This window comes from Lepidochelys kempii, chromosome 4, assembly GCF_965140285.1.
Source record: "Lepidochelys kempii isolate rLepKem1 chromosome 4, rLepKem1.hap1, whole genome shotgun sequence".
In the NCBI taxonomy this organism is placed as follows: Eukaryota; Metazoa; Chordata; order Testudines; family Cheloniidae; genus Lepidochelys; species Lepidochelys kempii.
The window spans coordinates 93,011,657-93,033,003 of record NC_136383.1 but is presented as its reverse complement, the minus strand read 5'-3'; the positions used below and the strand labels follow the sequence as shown (position 1 = coordinate 93,033,003).

General features: G+C 39.9%; 1 protein-coding gene across 1 annotated transcript in view; it reads right to left on the bottom strand.

Annotated features, from left to right (window-relative positions):
- Window positions 1-17,855, bottom strand: part of GABRA2 (gamma-aminobutyric acid type A receptor subunit alpha2) — a 78,604-nt gene extending 60,749 nt beyond the window's left edge. Inside the window, exons 1-3 of the mRNA XM_073340104.1 lie at window positions 17,751-17,855; window positions 16,978-17,066; window positions 14,127-14,242 (exon numbers count right to left, since the gene is read on the bottom strand). Coding sequence (XP_073196205.1) covers window positions 14,127-14,242; window positions 16,978-17,048 — 187 coding nt within the window. The 5' untranslated portion in view covers window positions 17,049-17,066; window positions 17,751-17,855. The remainder of the gene's footprint in view (window positions 1-14,126; window positions 14,243-16,977; window positions 17,067-17,750) is intronic.
- Window positions 17,856-21,347: the final 3,492 nt, after the last annotated feature.

Here is a 21,347-nt window from a genome sequence, read left to right as displayed (position 1 = left end):
CTTTCTGTGATCCACTATGACACATACAATCAACTGGGCTGTTGCAGTTGATGGAGCCCAGGATGAAACTCTGGAAAGCCAAACGCCATGCTTGCTCTGTGACAAGCCCTCATGTGTCACCGGAGGTCAGCATGTGCCCAAGTCTTTCTGCCTGTATGTTTCTGCACAAGCCTTCCATGAATAAAACATCTTCAGAACGGCTGACACAGTCTCTCCTGGAGACAAAGCAAGAACATTCACTTATGGAAGTACTGCAAATGATGGAGACTATGGTCCTTTCAGACAGATTATTTTATTATAGTGATGGGTGGATTAAAAATGCTCACACACCTTTATTTTTCCTTCTCAGCTCAGTATTTGAAATACAGAAGCTACTGATACCAGGGTAGAAAAGCTAAGTGTCTTCATTAAGTATAGCTTTTGTGTCAGTGAAGCACTGACAATGTACTGCTGCAATAAGAGGCTCAAAAATATTTGTTTTATTTTAATCAGAAATGTTGTAAGAAATTACAAAAGAGAATTTCGGCAGAGGATGCTGAGGCAGAGCAATCAGAGAAGCCCAAACGAAACTAGAGATCCTTTAAATCTATTTATCAACCTGACAGCAGTTCCTATTTCACTGTAGGTGAAAGAACTATTAAGCACAGGAAGTTAGTCTTGAGCCAGAGTATTCTAATAAATACACTTGCAAAAAAAGTTAGCATAGACCATCTGTAGCGAGCCAACTGTTGTTGATATGTTAGTAATTATATTTCTGGGTCTGGAATCTATTTAATATTCTCTCTCCTACAAGAATTAGAAGTTTTACTATTAGGGCTGTCAATTAATCACAGTTAAAGCAAGCGATTAACACAAGAGGTGAGCATACTATGGCCCGCAAGCCACATCTGGCCCGCAGGACCGTCCTGCCCTTGAGCTCCCGGCCCCTCCCGTGCTGTCCCCCTCCTTCTTCCCCGTAGCCTCAGCTCCCCACGCAGCCCATGCTCTGGGCGGCGTGGCTGCAAGCTCCTGCCGGGCAGCATGGCTGGCTCCAGCCAGTAAGGGGGTGGGAGGGATTGGATAAGGGGCAGGGGGTCCTGAGGGGCAGTCAGGGGACAGGGAGCAGGAGAGATTGGATAGGGAGTGGGGTCCTGGGGGGGTCGGTTAGGGGCGGGGGGTCCCGGGAGGGGGCGGTCAGGGGACAAGGAGCAGGGGGGGTTGGAGGGGTCCGTGGTTCTGAGGGGGGCAGTCAGGGGGAAGTGGGAGGGGGCGGATAGGGGCCGGGGGGCAGGCTGTTTGGGGAGGCACAGCCTTCCCTACCTGGTCCTCCATACAGTTTGGCAACCCCGATGTGGCCCTCTGGCCAAAAAGTTTGCCCACCCCTGGATTAACACAAAACAAATTACTGCATTTTTTTAACGAGAGTTAATCACACACCTCTGTTTTGACCCTCTTCACCTACTGTACTTCATCACTTGGCGGACCTTGGCACAGTTCTACTGATTTTTCTCATGATCTGGAGTGATTAAATATCAGGAAAAAGTTAATGGAGGAAAGACGCAAAAGTTCAGGTCTTTTGAATGGGAAGTTTCTTTTTAAAAAAACTTCCAGATGGTTCTCTGGATAAAAAAAAAAAAATGGTTATTGGTAGCTATTGCAAGGCTGAGTTCCAATACCATCAAAGTGCTTCAAGTCTGTAGTCCCACCTACACACTAAACATGCTTTTGCCTCAAGTTCTTGTGCTACAGATAACCCACGGGCAGCAAATGAATGCCGGCAACCACAACAGAGTACACTTACAGAGTTTCAGGATCGCTATAACCCCGTGAATCAAAGTACTTGTATGAGGTGAATTGAAAAATACTATTTCTTTTGTTTATCCTTTTTACAATGCAAATATTTGTAATTAAAAAAAAATATAAAGTGAGCACTGTACACTTTGTATTGTGTTGTAACTGAAATCAGTGTATTTGAAAATATAGAAAAATTCCAAAAATATTTATAATACATTTAAATTGGTATTCTATTGTTTAACAGGGTGATTAAAACTACGATTAATCATGACTATTTTTTTAAATCTCATGAGTAATTGTGATTTTTTTAAAAATCATTTGACAGCCCTACTTACTACTCATTTTTTGTATGTATTGTGGGAGAAATCCTGACTCTGCTAAAGTCAGCAGTAAAGCTCCTATTTATTTCAATGAGGCCAAGATTTCACCTTGCATCTCCTTGTTTATCTATAGTTCACTGTGTAGCTAAGCCTTAACTGGGAGCTACTCCAGTGCAGGGAGCTTTGCAGTGTCCTTGCTGAATTTTGTATAGATTTCGGTTTGGTTTATATTTTTACATGTTTTACAGTAGCTTTTTTTAGGGCCAAATCCTGAACTCTTCGCTCCAGCAAAACTCCCATTAAAGTTAACAGCTCAGAGCCTCAGATGGACCAGAGCAATTAAGTAACTTTTAGACTTCCCTGATCCCCGGGGCTGTATCCTAGCACAGGTCAGAGCAGCCTCAGGGGCCTGCCTTCTCTTGATCCTAACACACCTCATTCATCAGGATTTCCCCAGAAATCAAAGGGGTGGGAGAAGGGAATCGAGCTTCTTGCCAAATAAGAGATTTGACAAAGCAAGGGGTTCAGGACTGGGTCCATATTAAAATTTAAACATATGTTAAGAATCTTTAGTTTCTGACTTAATTCAAATGGAAAAAAGTCATTATCAAGAAGCCAGAAATCAGAATTTGGACATTTGGGTAACTGTACATCTTTTTTGTAACCAAAAGTTGAACACGTCATCCATACGTAAATTACCATTTTCAGTTAGTTCTCCATTAACACGTGTTCAAAGTTAAAACTTAAAAATAAAAAGAACAGCAAAGACTTAGGGAGAGATTCTGTGCTGCCCCTGTAAGCATCAGAGCACAGACCTCACAGCCCTGCGCCCAAATTACAGCACCCTCCCCAGGCTGTCTTATGGGCTGCCTGGAATCCTGGCCCTTGACACTTCTCCCACCTTCAGCATGCTCCCCCGTGATGGGGATTGCAAGGTGGGCCCTCGGGAGGCAGCCTTATGGCTGTCTTCCACCGTTTCTACAGCATAGGAATCCTCCCCTGGCCAGATATGGGGCTTTGGGGGCTCCTTTTTACTGTTTCAGCACTTTTAGGTAGTGTAAACAGGCTGGAATGGGGAGGCACGTGAAGATCTCACCCTTAACATTTAACCATGAAGCTTTTGCACAGAGAAAGCACAAAGTTTAATTGTTCTTCAAAATGTTGTCTAACAAATGCGTAATATGAGTCCATCACTTTGAATTAATATGATCCAGTTTCTTAGCTTGGTTTCAGAGTAACAGCCGTGTTAGTCTGTATTCACAAAAAGAAAAGGAGTACTTGTGGCACCTTAGAGACTAACCAATTTATCTGAGCATAAGCTTTCGTGAGCTACAGCTCACTTCATCGGATGCATATCTAATAAGATCAAGCACGGTCATGGAATTCCCTGCAGCCAGTCTGGATGTACACATTTGCATAGGTGATCTGACTGGATAATTTTGTTCCAGATCTTGGTATGACTGATTTCCAGCTCCAGACTGCTCCCGCCCCAGCTGCACCATGCTGTCTCAGCACTGCTGCTGATCTGCCGCATCCGATGAAGTGAGCTGTAGCTCATGAAAGCTTATGCTCAGATAAATTGGTTAGTCTCTAAGGTGCCACAAGTACTCCTTTTCTTTTTTCTTAGCTTGGGAGCTCTTTGGTGCATGGATCATACCTTCATGTGTACATGGACAGCACCTAGCACATTGTGTGCCCTACCAGAGAACACAATATCTTGTTTTTATAAGTACAGGGTAACCAGTTATTTAGTAACCAGCAAGGTTTTCTCTTTGATTGTCCTATGATCAACAAAGTAATGAATGAGTGGGAATAAAGCATTCTACACTCGGTGAAGAGCTTTAAAACCTTACACAGAACAGAAGAGATAGTTAATGATGTGATGCTCTGTAGTCCAGTATCACAGGCTATTATATTTTCCCCCTTTCCTTCTTTAAAAACTTTTCCAGTAGTAATACTTTCCCTTTCGCCCACAAAAGGTAGCTGGTGACACAGAACCAAGCCCAAAAGGAAGACCCAGCAGCAAGAAGCTCATCATTCTGCCCTTTATCAACCATGTGGACACTGGTAAAGACATCAGTGAAAATAGCATGGTATGTCCTCAGCCTGATACAGAGCTGTTATCAAGACAATATTGAATTCAACACTCTCCCCTCTCTTTTTTCACTGTCATTTACTCCCCATTACAGCCACTTACTTGTGTTTCACCCAGAGATGTCTAATCCTTCAATTAGTGACCCTATAAATTGTGAAGGGGGTGGAAATGGATGGAGGTCTAACCACTCTCTATCTCCTGGCAAAAAGTGGTCTAAAAGAATCTATCATCTAAGGGCACCAGAGGATGGGTGCAAGAGCAATGGATGTGTTGAGAGACAATTGCCTCTGTTGGATGAGAGACTCAGCAACATGAGAATGACCAATTCAAACAATTCAGGATATGCAGCTCATCCATAAAAATAATTATCTATTTCTGAGAAGTCATTCCGTAAAACAGTGATGCTCCCAGACTGTAATTATGCAGCTGAAGGGAAGAGCATTCTACAGGTCAAAAACAGAGTGAAATATTAACCGAAGTCCTATGTAGACCTGACAAGTTAACAGAGTAGGGTCACCTTTTTAAAAATGTTGTGATAGGCTAATTATATAATTAGCCTATCACAAAATTTCTACAACTTCTCCTATTTTACAGTTTACCTTGTTTTTCCTCTACAGAGAAACCCAAGAAGATTAGGAATTTCTAAATGACAAGGCAGTCATTTGATCACAAGATATATTGTTTTTCTCCCACATCTTTGTGGAAGAAAACTGAACTAGGTGGGTGCAATTTTTTTTTAAATTCAAACTAAAATCAAAAACATCTTTGGGACACACATTGTTCTACTCATGATAGTAGTCCCATGGAAACCACACAGCTACCTGTGTGAATAGGCCTTTTGTGCGTACACTGCCTTTGTATATTTCAATGAGAAAAGTAATCTGTATAAAAAAGAGAACATATGTAGAAATAATATATTCAATTAAAATGTATTATGTTTACATTCCTATGCTATTTGGTATTTTAGATCTACATCTGATATTTCTAATTTTAGTTACGGGTCTGAGACATGCTAGGACATGATTTGTTATATTTTATATACACAAAATATGCTTTTTTATGCTTTTTTTAACTAATTATGCTTAGATAACTGTGTGTGAAAGTTTTTGAATATACATACAAGAATATAATGATTTTCAAAGGTCAAGTATCTGAAATTTTGTATGCAATGATTTTTTCCACTAGTCATATATTTATGAGATTACTAAATATGTAACACTTTTACTTAGCATTTTTACATATCACAGATTCACTTGAGTGACTATAAGGCACGCATTAGTTTGCCTAAAGAAGTGCCAAATTCAGACCTCTGACATATGCACATAACTCCCTTTAACTTCAACAGAAATTGCACATGTGTAGCCAACGACAGAATTTGGTCCAGAGAATAACTTTCCTAGAATATTTTGTGGCCCAAATTGCACATAATAATCCAAACAACAGAATGCTGATTTGGGGCATATTTTACTAAAATACCTGCTTTAAGTATGTATTCTGAAACATATGGCATGCAAGAGTAGAATTTATATCCAAGAGCTCTCTTCTGCAAAGCATTAATGGAACCACATGCATGAGTAAAGGTTAGCAGGATCAGGCCCTACCAACAAATCCAAATGTTTAGAAACCTGGCTCCCATAGATTTAGAAATATAAAAGCAAATATTTTGGGGCGTAAATAAAACTTTCCTTTCCCTGGTGATTAACTTCATCTGTGTATCAGCCTGAAAAGATGACATTTAAAAAAAATGCACGTGAGGATTTATCTTTGCAGTGTTGCTATAGCCATGTTTGTCCCAGGAAATTAGAAGACAAGATGGATGAAGCAATATCTTTTACTGCACCAGCTTCTATTGGTGAAAGAGACAAGCTTTCGAGCTTGCAAAGATCTTCTTCAGAAACCTGAAGCACACTGAGTAAGCTTCAAAGTTTGTCTCTTTCACCAACAGAAGTTGGTCCAATAAAATATATTACCTCACACATCCAGTTGCTGCAGGATTTATCTTGACATATTAAAGCTCTCCGATTCTTATAATTAAAAACAATTAGATAATTTACTATCTTAATTCAGATTCGTTGTCTGTTGTTCTGATTTAATAATTTAGTGCATTACAAAACAACACAGCAGCTTAACTAATATATCTGCTTTTGAGACTGACTCATCATTCGAATCCATTAATGTCAGAAATGAAAAAAAATGGATGAACCATCATGATCCAACTGATTATGTTAAGTGTTTCATTCTGAAGTTTTGAGCTGGGTTTTTGAAAATACTATCATCCTTAATTTGTCACCTGTTTAATCCACGGACCAATTTATGGTATCCCCTTTTCAGTCCCTGTGTTGTGCCTAATCACTTAGCATCATTTACAAACCTAAATGAACGATTTAACAAACCACCTGTATGGGTATGCTAATAATATAATGAACTGTCACTTCATCTATGCTCCTGATTGGGATCTTTGAGTGCTACCATAATATATATAATCAACTACAATAACTAACACACACAATATGTTGTTGCAAAATGTTTGAAGTTACTACACACAACATAACTGACACAACCTGGCCTTCTGCACACACCCTATTATCAAACTACATCCTCCCCACACCCTAATAGTTGTAAATATTGAGTGCAGTAGTTCAGTGTGTTGGGAGGGGATAGTTTGGTAAAGAGGGTGATGAAATGATGGCATCCCTCTTAGACAGCATCACTGGTATGCAATCAGGAGCTTTACTAGAAGCAGCAGATCTGCGATAGACCACCACTAGTACCAACAGCATTATACTGGCATGAACGGAAAATAAGAGCCTAGGCTACGCTGTGTGTGGGGTGGAACCCGTCCTCTCATGTCCAGCCAGAAAGCCGCCCTGAGATTTTTCTGCTTACCCAATCCCACGACAGATTGATTTCATTAGACAAATCAATCAGACAAACAAACAAACAAACAACCCACAAACACCCTAAAACCTACCACAACAAAGAACTCCACTGCATATGCTTCTCCCCGCAGGGGGGAGGATGAGAGAACGAACACATGACAGATGTTAATCACATTGCTTAGCGCATTACTGGAAGGCGCTCATACACTAGAGTAATTAGTGTAGTATAAGAAAATACATAGACCAGAACAGAATAGAAAGCAGTGTATGAGAGATGGTATAGGAGAAGAGGCAAAGGCAACAATGGAATTGGTGTTTGGGACAGTGAGAGATTGCAGTGAGATGTAATTGGGGTCAAAACCAAAGACAGAGTTGCGGTCGGGGGGCTGACCAGCGCTGGGAAACTATGGGCGTTTTCAGATGAAGTGGAGCGAATGCTGGAATTTTGGGTGAGGGGGAAAGGGGGATATTTTCTGGAAGGATAACAGATGATGTGGAGTTTTGGGGAGAGAGGAAACTTTACAAAGGGGAAGAGAGAAAGAATTTGCCTCAAAGATACTTGTGAAGGGAAAGGTTTGAGAGTGTTTGTTTTTGGCCTGTGGGATGTGCAGAAGGGCAGGGTTTGTTGGTGGTGGTTTTTGTTTTGTTTTGTTTTTATTCTTCAAGGAGGATACCAAAGACCTTCTTCCAAGGTGTTAATATTCCCTTCTTCAAATGCCACCCGACCCCCAGAGCCACTACTGACTTGTTACACCTACCTTTAGTATCGCATATTAGTCCCTTACTGGAATGATTCTGTGAAGTATTGTGCATCCCCTGAAAGATGCTGAGCACTCTCATTGACTTCATTGGAAACTAAGGGCACCCAACACATCATAGGATCTCATGGTATTGTGGGAACTGGACAAAATACATTGCTTGGTCCACTTTTCACCTGCCAGTGCAGCCCTGGCTTCTTCACAATACCACCAAGTCTTAGGCAAAGACTATCCAAGAGAGCAAAGTTATCTGTTCTCTAGACTTTCCCAGCCCTCTCAAATTCTCTCCAGTTCTTCCACCTTGTCATCGATATACTAATTATGAATGATTTTCTACTTCCTTCAGATAGTTTCATCTTTTCACTTAAATATATATTCTTGGTTAACATTGTAGTTAAGGACTGAAGTTGTCAAATTTATTATACTTTCACCTGTCACCGATTAAAATTAAAATCTGCAGCAATCTTCTGCTCCCCCCACTTGTAAATCAGCACTAATTATGCTGAAAGTCAATAGAACTGTCCCAGAATAAAATTAGTCCAAGTGAGAAAATAAATAGATCCCGCTGTGATGTTGCATTCCATATGTTTTATGGAAATATGCTTATGAGTATGAATATAATGTGAACTGGAATATGCTTTAGGCAAAAGGTCTCTTGTAAGGTATCATTACAAAGCTTATAATCTACTGAGGGTGTTCATCCTATTTGTATGCATGTATCATTCTTGTATCTGAAGCTAGAAATATGAAGTATAATGTTAGGATATAGATATTCAGGCCTGTCTGTAAAGGCCTATACTCTAAGAATGTACGTATATGTTTATCATTTAGCTATTAATTGAAGTACACAAGAAAGAATCTGTGTAAGGGCCTTCTCTCACTGTGACAGTCTGAGGCCCTGTTCTTAGGCCAATGCCTTTGGCTAAGCAGTAGAGGCAGCCATAAGCTGGGAAGCAACCAGTCACCTCCTCACATTCCAAACTAGTCAATATGGGGCTGTTAGGAAGGTGATCCGATCTATCACCTCCAGAGAAAGGGAAGAGCCTAGAAGATGTAAAAGGAAATTTAGGTTGATAGTTTTCTGTCTGGTAAGAACTCACTTATCAATAGACACAGCTGGGAAACCCTTATGTCTTTATAGATGTACTTGTGAAATCCTCACTTCTGTATTGTTTTGTCATTATAGTTCCCACTTTGCTATTGTTTATTGGCATGGTCTCTGTCTGGTTCTGTGATTGTTTCTGTCTGCTGTATAATTAATTTTGCTGGGTGTAAACTAATTAAGGTGGTGGGATATAATTGGTAACATGATTAGCTAACAATATTTAGGATTGGTTAGTTAAATTTCAGTAGAATGATTGGTTAAGGTATAGCTAAGAATATTACTATATAAATTAGGGGCAAACAGGAAGTAAGTTGGGATTCGAAAAAAAGGAAAAAAGGAACTTGGATTTAAGCTTGCTGGAAGTTCACCCCAATAAACATTGAATTGTTTGCACCTTCGGACTTCGGGTATTGTTGCTCTCTGTTCACGCGAGAAGGACCAGGGAAGTGGGAGAGTGAAGGAATAAGCTCTCTAACATGAAAAGGAGTACTTGTGGCACCTTACAGACTAACCAATTTATTTGAGCATAAGCTTTCGTGAGCTACAGCTCACTTCATCGGATGTCTCACAGGACATGTGATCCTGTCACCTGAAACTGGAATCCATCCTAAATCTGATACTTTTCCATTTAGAAGAGGGGTGGGAACCCAGCGAGGCAAAAGATTCCCGCCTTGTGCCAAAGCTATAAAAAGAGATGGAGCAGGACAGAGGGGGCTTCCAGTCATGTGAAAACCCCTAGTTAACACCTAAGATGTCTGCTGGAACTAACAAGGACTGTACCAGGGAAAAGGATCGGGCCCAGACTAGGAAGGCATCTAGTCTGTGAAAGAAGATTATTGGAACATCTCTGAGGGTGAGATTTTACCTGTAATCAGTTTCTTAATGTATTAGGCTTAGACTTGAGTGTTTTTGATTTATTTTGCTTGGTGACTTGCTTTGTTCTGTATGTTATTACTTGAAGCTACTTAAATCCTACTTTTTACATGTAATAAAATCACTTTTGTTTATTAATTCATCCAGAGTAAGTGATTAATACCTGTGCATATCAGCTCTACCAGTGTTATAGAGGTAGACTCAATTTATGAGTTTACCATGTACAAGCTTTATACAGAGTAAAACGGATTTATTTGGGGTTTGGATCCCATTGGGAGCTGAGTGTTGGAGATAGACGACCTGCTGAGCAGTTTTTGGTTAAAGTCTGCAGCTCTGGGGGCGTGGACCAGACTTGGGACTTTATTGCAGCAGGCTAGCGTGTCTGGCTCAACAAGGCAAGGTTCTGGAGTCCCAAGCTGGCAGGGAAAATAGGCTCAGAGGTAATCTCAGCATGTCAGGTGACAGTTCCAAGGGGGTCTCTGTGACCGAACCCGTCACACCTGTATTTGTTCTTCTAAAACTACATTGAGAAAGCAAAGCTGGTACTATCTTTGTCGTTTGTAATCTGTGTTGTGGTAGTGCCTAAGAGCCTCAGTAGTAGATCAGGGCCCCATTGTGCTAGGTACTGTGCAAACAGAACAAAAAACATGGAGGCACTTTATATTTATGGGAAGCTAAATTAAAATAAACTGATGTCTTTACATTTTTCATACAAAAAAAGGAAGGACAAAGATCCACAAATGTCTGTTCTCTGCAAGCACACAAAATTGAACGTGTGTGATGTGCCCACCTTATCCTAAAGCATACTCCCAACTAGCTGCTCCCATAAAAGAGTAAAAACCCCAGGATTCAATGTGATAAATTATCTTGGAGAAAAATGTACATATCGGACTATTGGTCCCCATCCACATCAGCAGAAATCAACTTAAAGTATGTAAACCTTGATAAGGTAGACACTCCTTCTAAAATATTTGCATGAAAATAGGATAATAAATTTGGATCTAAACCATATAAAATATTACAAATGATACATATATTTATGTATTTATTGTGTTAAAGCAACATTTGCAGTAAGTCTGATGTCCCAACAGAAGATTGCAAGGAACTGTTAAGTTTAAGCGAACAACATACTTTAGAAGAGGTACTCTGGCCCACTTCTGCAGCTGCAACCAAGGAGTGTCAGGCAAAACTGGAGAGGGGTATGAAGTGGCTTTAATCCACCAATCTGCAGGCTCAGTCCTAGGGCTACTCCATGACAGCTTGGTCCATAGAAACAAGTTTAGAATAGCCTGAGACCTGCTTTAACGTCTGCCTGCTGCCTATGGCCCCAAGGAACACTGCATTGTCCCCTTGCCCCTGACTGCATCCTCTTTGTTGGCTGAAGGGAGGTGCTGTATAAGTCTCCACAGTGGTTGTGCACCCAACTTGAGGACTCCTGCTGTTAGGATGGGCCTCCAGTGATCAATACTATTAGTTTTACACCAGCTTTGCACCAACAACACAACACAAAGCTGCCTTAACACTCTGGAGAGTATAAAGTTCAGAACTGAAACGTATGCACCCATAATTTAAAAAAATCAAGTCATGTAGCATACACACACCCCTAATTTCTCAATAGGCTTGATATTAGGAGTTTCTGAATTTATTCCAAAATTTAGGAATGGGGTACAAACAGACTCCCACTTAGCTAGAGATTACACAATCCCTTTGACAGAATGTGCAGTTATTAGAAAAGTTTCCTTGTATTGCATTTTATTTTTCAATAATCAGCTAAAACATTTAGTGCTAAACTAACACTATCTGTTTCGATATTAAGCACGAAAGTATTAGGGAACTGTGGAGTTCAATAAAAATTAAGTATAGGGGAGAAAATTCAGCTTAGTGACACTTTTGGAAATGTGTCAGATAAACAATTAACTGGTGCATTGGATTTTCCTTTCAAAAGGCTTCAAAGGAATCCATGCTAGGCGTTTGATAGTTATGTCTTTGTTTTAATTAAGACAGGTTCTGATGTTCCAGGTTCTGATCTGAGTTATACTAATGTAAATACTGTAATAGTATGATCTAATCTGTTATGCCCAAGTAAATGCTCTAATGACTTCAGTTGAGTTCCTTCAGATTCAGCAAGTTTATCTGAGATCAGAATCTAGTCCAAGTAACTCAAAATAATGACATATATACCAAGATTAACATCGAGGCAAGATTAAAATGCAGTAGTCTACATGAAGACACAATTAGAACCTACCAACGTCTACCAAGAATGCAATTTAAAAGAAAACTTCAGTAACCAATATTTTCAAATTCTTACCATAGGTAGCCATTATAAGAAAGAAAAAGAAAGAGAGAAGTCTATACAATTTTTGTAATATTCTGTAGAAATAACATACTCTCTCTAAAAAGGCTATGTAAGATATATAATATCCAGGACCAGGCCTTTGATATGTAACTGATTTAAACTGATGTTCTGTTAAATTACCAATATTCTTGCAGACTAACATTATCACATATCATGAATCATTATTGGTTCAAAATGCATGACTCACTTTCATTTCACACATGTTCTACATTGGTTGATGGCATGTATGTCAATACTGAACAGATGTTAATTCCTTTATTTTCATGCTCACCAAACATGTATTAATTACCTGGGAGATTTGGGGATTTTCTTCTTAAAGATATTTATATAGACTTATTTTCAAAATTTGAAAATCCATCAGAAAAAGATAAAAATATAGTTTACATTCCTTAAATTCACGCTTTCGATGTTTAATTCCAACTTTCTCAATTTAAAGATCCATATGCAAAGCAACTGCAGACTGTTTTCATTAATTAGCATGTTCCTCTTTGTAAACAGGCAGAGAATTTTTCCATTACTTTTGCAATAAAAAGGTTTTTTAAATAATTACAAATTAAATTCAATTTTCTGACAAGTTAGTTCTGCACATCATCTGTATGGCAGTCTGTTCTTACTACATCAAAATGGTTAAGAAAGGATGAATAATTCTGCAAAGAAATAGTATCTCCTTGCAATCAATCACTATACAATGTGCATAAATCCAATTATTGTACTGTACTTCTCATTTTATGAATTATCTACATATAAAGCCCTTTAAAATATAAAATAATGTATTTGCAAATATCTACTGAAGGGATGCCAGGACGGGAAATTAAAAGGGATTCCATGTCAGGATTAATGCGTAATGAGAGAGCTATAGGTAGCTCGTGCCACTTTATGCTGGTCATAAGCTAGCCAAGGCTTTCCAAACTGGAACAGCAGGGGAGCTACCGGCACACTGATTTCAAGGAGACCTGAAGCAGGCCCTTGCTTAGTTAGGGCCTGATTCCAAAGAAATGAATGGGAACAGAAGTGGGCTCTCAGGAAATTTGTCCTTGCCCACACTATGCCTGGCTTTAGCCAGTTGTAACAGTTTCACACTTTAGCACTGTACCTACTAAAATTTCAAACAAAATAAAAATAGACACAACCACAAAATATCAAGAGCAAGATATTTGATCGTTCTTTATACGCCATGGAGCATATGCCATCACTTGTAGCCAAAGCAAATTCTTTAAATTTGCCACTTGGATAATTTTCTTCATTGGAATAAAGTTTTTAAATTAAAATGCAAATACGACAAACAAAGATTTTAAAAATCACGTACAACCAGGACACAACAGACCCCTGACTCCTCCCTATAATCTTTCTATTATTTGGGCACTTTCAAAATAAGAAATAGAGGTAAGATGCCTAACATCATGTTCTTTAAAGGCTAAATCCTGGCCCAATGAAGCCAATGACAATATTCCCACTGACTTCAACAGGGTGAGAATTTAGCCTGAAACAAGTGTTATTGACACCAATACTCTGTGAATACATGTATCTATTCATATACTCATTCAATTCCAAGGGATCTTTGTTCACTCAAATTTCCCATGGACATTCATGAGGGTTTGGACCTATATGCACCTTCGAGATCTCACAGTAAAAGCGACTGATGCTGAAGGAGTTCTATCTATATGGAAAAAGACTTTGTTCACATCCTATTTCAGTTTTCTAACCACCAGACTTCTTTTCTTTTTAAAAAAGATAAATGGTTGCTACTAGTTAAGAGATTTTATTTCCATTATACCTTTATTGTTCCATTAATTTTTGTCAAACAGGTAAATATGGATTGATAAATGATTTAGCAGCAATATGTAATCAAATCATTGGAAAAAAGTTCCTAAGGGAAAATATATATTTATTTAAACAACAAATTATGCAATATAGAATCTGATTTTATATTTTAAAAAAAATAACAACAAGTTTTAATGTTTTGTTACCTCCTAATCCAGGTCTAAGACGATTATCATAACCATCCAGAAGTCTGTCTAGTATTCTTGTAAAGATGGTGATGTTATTCTTAGCTTCATCTTCTAGGGAGTCAGCCAGCACTGATCTAAAACAACATTTTACAAACTAAAATATTTGTTTATGTACATTCAGTATGCAACTAATGTTATCATTTAGCTTTGAATGAGTCAGATGTTGCCTTCTAATAACCTACATTATCTTAATCATACCACCTTTTCCCTATAAAAATGTACTTTCAGGAGTATTCTGAAACATGAAAAATATGTGCTGTGTAGTGTAAGTGTATATGCATATACTAATTATATATTAAACAATGGTTTGGAAACATGATACTAAGAAAAACAGTTTTAATTTTCAAGCACTTCATTTTCTAACAGCCTCTATTTTCAGCACATATTAAAATACAGTAAATATTGCTTCCTAAGAGCTCAATTAAAAATATGGCTGTTCCAGTACAGAACCCCCCAAAAATGCCATACGCTTCCACAGGTCATTACTCATGGATCGGTGTCCTTAGTTCCAACACAAAACTATCTCCTTGGAGCTGCTGGCCTACTCCCTCACCCCCTGCACACACTCTCTCTCAAACAGATACTTTGGTTATGCCTCCACCCAATGGCCATATAACGTACATGAGCAGAAGTACTGACATAAGGGAAAACTCCACTGATCATGCTCAGGGAGTCCTCTGATGTCAGTACATAGTGGGTGGGCACAAGGAAGCCGACGGCAGCAAGCAAGCTGGGCGAGAGCTGTGAACAGCCCAAGAGCTGTAGTGGATTTAAATGGTATTTAGAAACAATTCTTGTCTTTCAAAAGACAAGAGTATTTCCCTATGTTTTACCAGATCCAATCACATCTTGTAAATATTGGGGTGAAACCATAAATTAATCTATCAAGGAGAGTGTATAGATCATCTAAATTTATCAGACTTCCTTGGTGAAGAAAGAGACCCAATTCTCTTCACTGATCATTTCTTCTTGGAAAACAGCAATAAATCCAATGAAATATGATTCTGCTGTCCAGTCAAGAATGGTGCTGAACATATCATCTGGGTGTGGAAACCCAAACCATGGCTTTGTATACCCTTAATTGTTTCTTCTATATAGAGCCTTCATATTGAAATGTTCTTGTGTAACCAAATTTTAAGCATCATTTTTGTGAAATAAATTATATCAGAACACCATCTTTATTTAATACCTGTGTGGAGCATTAGGGCAGTAAAACAACATGTTAGATGCATTACCAGTTCATGCTATTTTTCAAAAATCTGCAGGTATTTTTATCTTTCAGATTTTTTCTTTTTTCTGTGTGCTTATCTTCTGCAACTGCAGTGTTGATCAAGGAATTTTGATTGAACAATTTGTACTATGTAAAATTAACACATTTTGTCTGATCTACAGCAAAAGTAAATCAGGTGACATCTTTAAATTTATGACAAAACAACCTAAAAATTAACAAAGAAAGGATTTTCCTTTCACCCTACAATTAAACATCATGGAGGAAGTATTTAAATGTAAATTATTGCAGTCTGTGGTTTCCAAGATACTATCCTTATAATCAAGCATAATCAGTTAATTTACAAACCAAATACCTAGATGTCACATGTAAAATAAGATTAAAAGCTCTGTGTGGAAATTAAAACTATTGCTGTTTTTTCTTCACCTATACTTCGATAGTATGAATATCTGCCTTTTATATTACTCTTGTAAAAACAGAATAGTTTTTGAAGTCAAGATATGATTGAAAACCCCAGTTTAGATAGTTATATCACCTTACGACGTAATCCTACAAGTCTTATTCACATGAAAGCCCTTAATTAAACAAACTGTCTCTTTGATATCAATGGGATTATTCATGTGAGTAAGGACTACAGGATTCAGCTCACTGTGATTTAACTAATACTGCACCATGTTTGGGTGCAAAGTAAGATAGATGACCTATTTTTAAAAATTAGGTAATTCTAGTCACTGAGAGATAACCACCAGGTAATTGTATCAGACCAAAATAAATGAAGAGATTTTCAGCCATATGAGGCCCCTATAATTTTGAAAATCATATTACCCAGAAAACGTACTGCGATCACAGTTGAAACAAGTAAAATGAAGTTACAAATTACAATTAATTGCATATTTAGGGAGCGTAGGCAACACTAAACTAATTATGTTTAAAATTACTTTCTGGTATGTTGTCACTTTAGAAATGGAGATCTCTAAACAACATGAAAAATTGATTAATCAACCAGGCTATTCTTTTATTTTATGGGTCTGTGAAGTTGTATGCTATCTCCACCTAGAGGTTTAAAGCTTAAATATCATTTCTGGGATCTGTTGTGTTGACCCAAAAAAAGGACAAGCCCATACTCAAAAATGCCAACATTATTTTAGAAATTGTAGTTTGCTATTTGACTTCACAACAATCTATTACTTTGCCTACACTGTTGTTCTATGTGATTAACTTATGGTGTAAATTGGCAGTGGCATACTGATTCCAATACATCTCTTACAACTCAGAATGTTACAAAGAAAATATTTAAGGGTGTATTTTTTTGTCTTTCAAATGGTTGAATTAAAAATGTGAAGTCACCGGTGTAGCGAATTGTTTAAGGTAAGTAATTAACTTGACATTGTCCCCAGAACTCTTTTGGTCACTGCACTTGATCTAGAATCTGCCAAATATTGTATTAAAACAACTAACCAAGACTTTTTATGAAATATTATCCCCTGCTAGCTTTTATCACCCCTTACAGGAAATGACTAGGAGCAGATCAAAACACAATATGCGTTTCTGTTGAACAGCAATAAGAAACGTTGTGCTCACCTTGTTGGCACCCCCACCAATAAAAGGAGAAGACCCAACTGCATCTTGTAGAGTGTCAGTTTCCCCTTCATAGCTGCTCTTTGCAAAACCTAACCATGCAAGAAAAATACAAACCCACTCAGAGCTACAGTGAGTCTCCACCAAGCAAGGCTTTCAACTTAACCAAAGGAAAAATACATGCCACTTCAATGGAGATGAGAAAACACTGGATTCCTGAAGCACTTTCCCTTACTAGCAACTTATAGCTCCATCTTTTGCAAGGATACTGCTTTGTACAAGTATGTAATTCATAATCAAAAGTGGCATGTAAGCAAATGCATCAGATGCTTCTTTTTTCTGTAATATGAACGCCCCGACAAGACCAAACAAATAATCAGTTCTTAATCATTCCTCGGTTCACTACAATACTCCGCAACCCACTCACCCCAAAATAATCATCATGCTCATTTGCAGAGGTTCAATGGCATGACTGTGAACCAACCGGTGCAGCTGCTGCCAAAGGCGGAACATGCTGGACAGCCGTTTAAAAAATAATAATAATGGACATAGACTCACATCAAAAAGCAAAAAGGGGCAACCACAGTGCAGGTCAAAGTTGCAGAATACAAGGAGCTTAGCTAATGCAACGCAGGGTGCCTGTCTTGTCTGAGGTTAAGGGAGGGGGCCACTGTCGGAGCCCCCCCTCCTTCTCCATCTCCCCTCGAAGACACTCCGACTTTCCGGGGGTGGGGGCATGCCCAGCAGCGCAAGAAGAGAGGCGACGGGGTCCCTACCTGGGAGCAGCAGCAGGAGGCGCTCCGAGGAAGGTGGGCGAGGGGGAGTCCCCCCGTGCGCTAGTCACCAGAGAGGAGGATGTTGAAGATGGGGAAACTTGGAGCCGAGCAGCCAGACTGCAGCGGCGCTGCGAAGAGGAGCCGCTCCGGAGTGCTATGTGCGCGAGGAGGAGCAGCGCGAGCCTGCTGGAACAGGGGGGCGGCAGGAGGAGGAGAGTGTGCGCGCGCGCACACAGCTGGCGCGCGCTCCCCCTCCCCCCAGAGGAGGGGGAGGCGGAATCGCAGGGCTTGACTCTCCGCCGGCCGGCCGGCGCGAGGGCTGGGAGTCCGCGCGCTGCCGCAGCGGCGGCTCCCGCGCGCTCGTCAGCCCACCCCGGGCAAGGGAGGCGCTTGCCCAGGGTTCCCCCGCCCCAGAGAATGCTTTGGTCCGCTGCCCTGCAGCGCCAGGCACCCCACCCAGCGCGGGGCACTTCCGAGGAGCGCCTTGGAGCAAAGCCCAACCTCCTTGCCCCTCATCTCCTTCTCAGCAGCCGCAGACCTCACCGGGGGCACAGCACGGGCTCCCCTGTGCGGCCCCCTCCCCCCAGCGAGCCTCTCGGGGCAGCAGCAGCAGCCCCCTGGGGCTCCGATTGTCCCTTGCAGCTGCTCCCCGCCGGGCATCCCTCTCGCTGGTCTGTCCGGACAGGCCACCGCAATCGTCCCTGCCACCAGTTCGCACCCCAGCCCAACGAGTTCAAAGAAGTTTGCACTGAAAAGGGGAGGAGGGAGAGAGGAGCTGAAATGTGACTTGTGCGGCCGCTGCACCAGCCGAGCCGCAGCTGAAGCAACTGAAGCAAGATAGAGTGGGGAGGAGGGTGGGGTTGTTTCCTTATTTAGCCTTTCACTTGTCAGCTCCATGTGCATTGAAGAGCACGTTATGTAGAGCTCAGCTGCAAAGCCCTATCCACCCTCTTCTATGGGGCTGTGTTTGATCTTCCTTGTTAGTAGTCTGTTTTATCTCAGGTGATGAAATGCAAACAGGGCGATTGCACGAAAGAGGTACCTTCTTCTGTTGATGCATCTAATTTGAGATGAAACTGGCAGACGACTAAAGGAAAAGAGAGACACAGCCTCTTATTGGGTGTGTTTAGAGTGCTACCCTTGTGAAAATGCAAAGCGGGAAAGAGAGGAGCTGCGTGGTTAATTTCTTTCTTCACGACTGATGAATCATAAGTTCGGATAATATGAGCATATTAAACATACACGAGACACGACCTCCCCTAGTGACAATGCATGAGTAAACGTGAACTCATAAATGTGGTAAGATACTGATAAGACACACAAAAAAATTAGCTTATTCTTACACAGACAAAGTAGGGAAGAAAGAAATCCCTTAAATGCTAAATAATATTTGCAGTGGCCTTTTTAACCTCTTAATCACCACTTTCAAAGTAAGTGTTTAATGTGCTATAACCTAAACAAACAATTACTGAGTTTTGTTGGCTTATCTAATTCCCACCATGGTCTCATCTGTACCATTAATATTCTCTTCCCCACTTGTCCATTGGCACAGTCTAATTGAAATCCAGAGACGTGAAAATTCTGTCATTTAAACGGAGCTCAGGCTTCAGACAGCTGAGGAAACAAACCTCAACTTTCTACCCAGCTTGCAGACTTGCTGTTGCCCTTTTATATCATGTTGTCTTCCTTCTAGTATACGGTCTTTCTTTGATATTGACTGAACTACTGTTACTTGTTCTGTTTATTATCTTGGATTTTGTACTCTGAATAGATCATGCTTTGTTTGATAATTGAAGAACTAGATTTATTTTCAACCTAGCCTTATTTTCATTCTTAAGAAAACATGACAATAGGAGGAAGAGCTAAACAGCACCATGCCCAACATTTGTGCCTTTTCTTGGCTTATCTCACACCTCAGGCTATCTGCTTTTTCCCCGTGCCCTTCAAACTGCTAAGGCAAGACTCAACTGCTTCAACTGTATTCCAACATCACTACTCTAGCTATTTGTTACCTTTTGCAGGAAGTATTTGTACCCAGGTTTCATATTTACTCCTAGCTTCCTAAGTAAAAGGTCAAATTTTTGGGAGGGAACTGGGATTGTTTAGTCTGCAGAAGAGAAGAATGAGAGGGGATTTGATAGCTGCTTTCAACTACATGAAAGTGGGTTCCAAAGAGGATGGCTCTAGACTGTTCTCAGTGGTAGCTGATGACAGAACAAGGAGTAATGGTCTCAAGTTGCAGTGGGGGTTGGATATTAGGAAAAACTTTTTCACTAGGAGGGTGGTGAAACACTGGAATGCATTACCTAGGGAGGTGGTGGAATCTCCTTCCTTAGATATTTTTAAGGTCAGGCTTGACAAAGCCCTGGCTGGGATGATTTAGTTGGGGATTGGTTCTGCTTTGAGCAGGGGGTTGGACTAGATGACCTCCTGAGGTCCCTTCCAACCCTGATATTCTATGATTCTATGAAATTTTACATAAAATTTGCAAAGAAAAATTCAGTATATTTCTGACTACCAGAGAACTAATTGAAAATTTCAGTTTTTTTCTACAAACTCTATTCCTAATACTTCAGACATGTTTTTAAGTTTTAAGCCTTCTACCAGTGTAGGAAAAGATCTTTGACTAGTTATTTTTCCAGACTATTTCTATGGGCCTGATACAGGGATCAAATAAAAGCAAGAATTACTAACAACCAGTACCAATTATTTAAGGCCAGCAATTGTATTACAAGTGTAAAAGAGAGACTTCTTATTATGGTCATTGTTACTCTCCTCTGTACACATTTTTAAATATTGACACTTCTTCAGTTGTATAGGGGGGCTACTGCTACAATCAAGGAAACTACAAGGGAACTTCTAGCACAGAATTGTTAACTTAGTTAATAGGTTAGTTTCCTCTATCTGTTTGTAAATGCCAGTTTAGACACACCACAAAAGTTTGTTCTAGGACATACACATTTGTAGCAGTGTCACACTGATCAACTGAGTGTTTGGAACAACAGCAAGATCAAGCCATTAATTTACTGGTGACTCTTGTTATGTCTCCTCCTGTCATAAATATAAAGGGAAGGGTAAACCCCTTTAAAATCCCTCCTGGCCAGAGGAAAAATCCTCTCACCTGTAAAGGGTTAAGAAGCTAAAGCACCATTTTGGCACCTGACCAAAATGACCAATGAGGAGACAAGATACTTTCAAAAGCTGGGAGGAGGGAGAGAAACAAAGGGTCTGTGTATCTGTCACTATGCTGTTTTTGCTGGGGATAGACCAGGAATGGAGTCTTAGAACTTTTAGTAAGTAATCTAGCTAGGTATGTGTTAGATTATGATTTCTTTAAATGGCTGAGAAAAGAATTGTGCTGAATAGAATGACTATCTCTGTCTGTGTGTCTTTTTTGTAACTTAAGGTTTTGCCTAGAAGGATTCTCTGTGTTTTGAATCTAATTACCCTGTAAGGTATCTACCATCCTGATTTTACAGGGGTGATTCCTTTACTTCTATTTCTATGAAAAGTCTTCTTGTAAGAAAACTGAATGCTTTTTCATTGTTCTCAGATCCAAAAGGGTTTGGGTCTGTGGTCACCTATGCAAATTGGTGA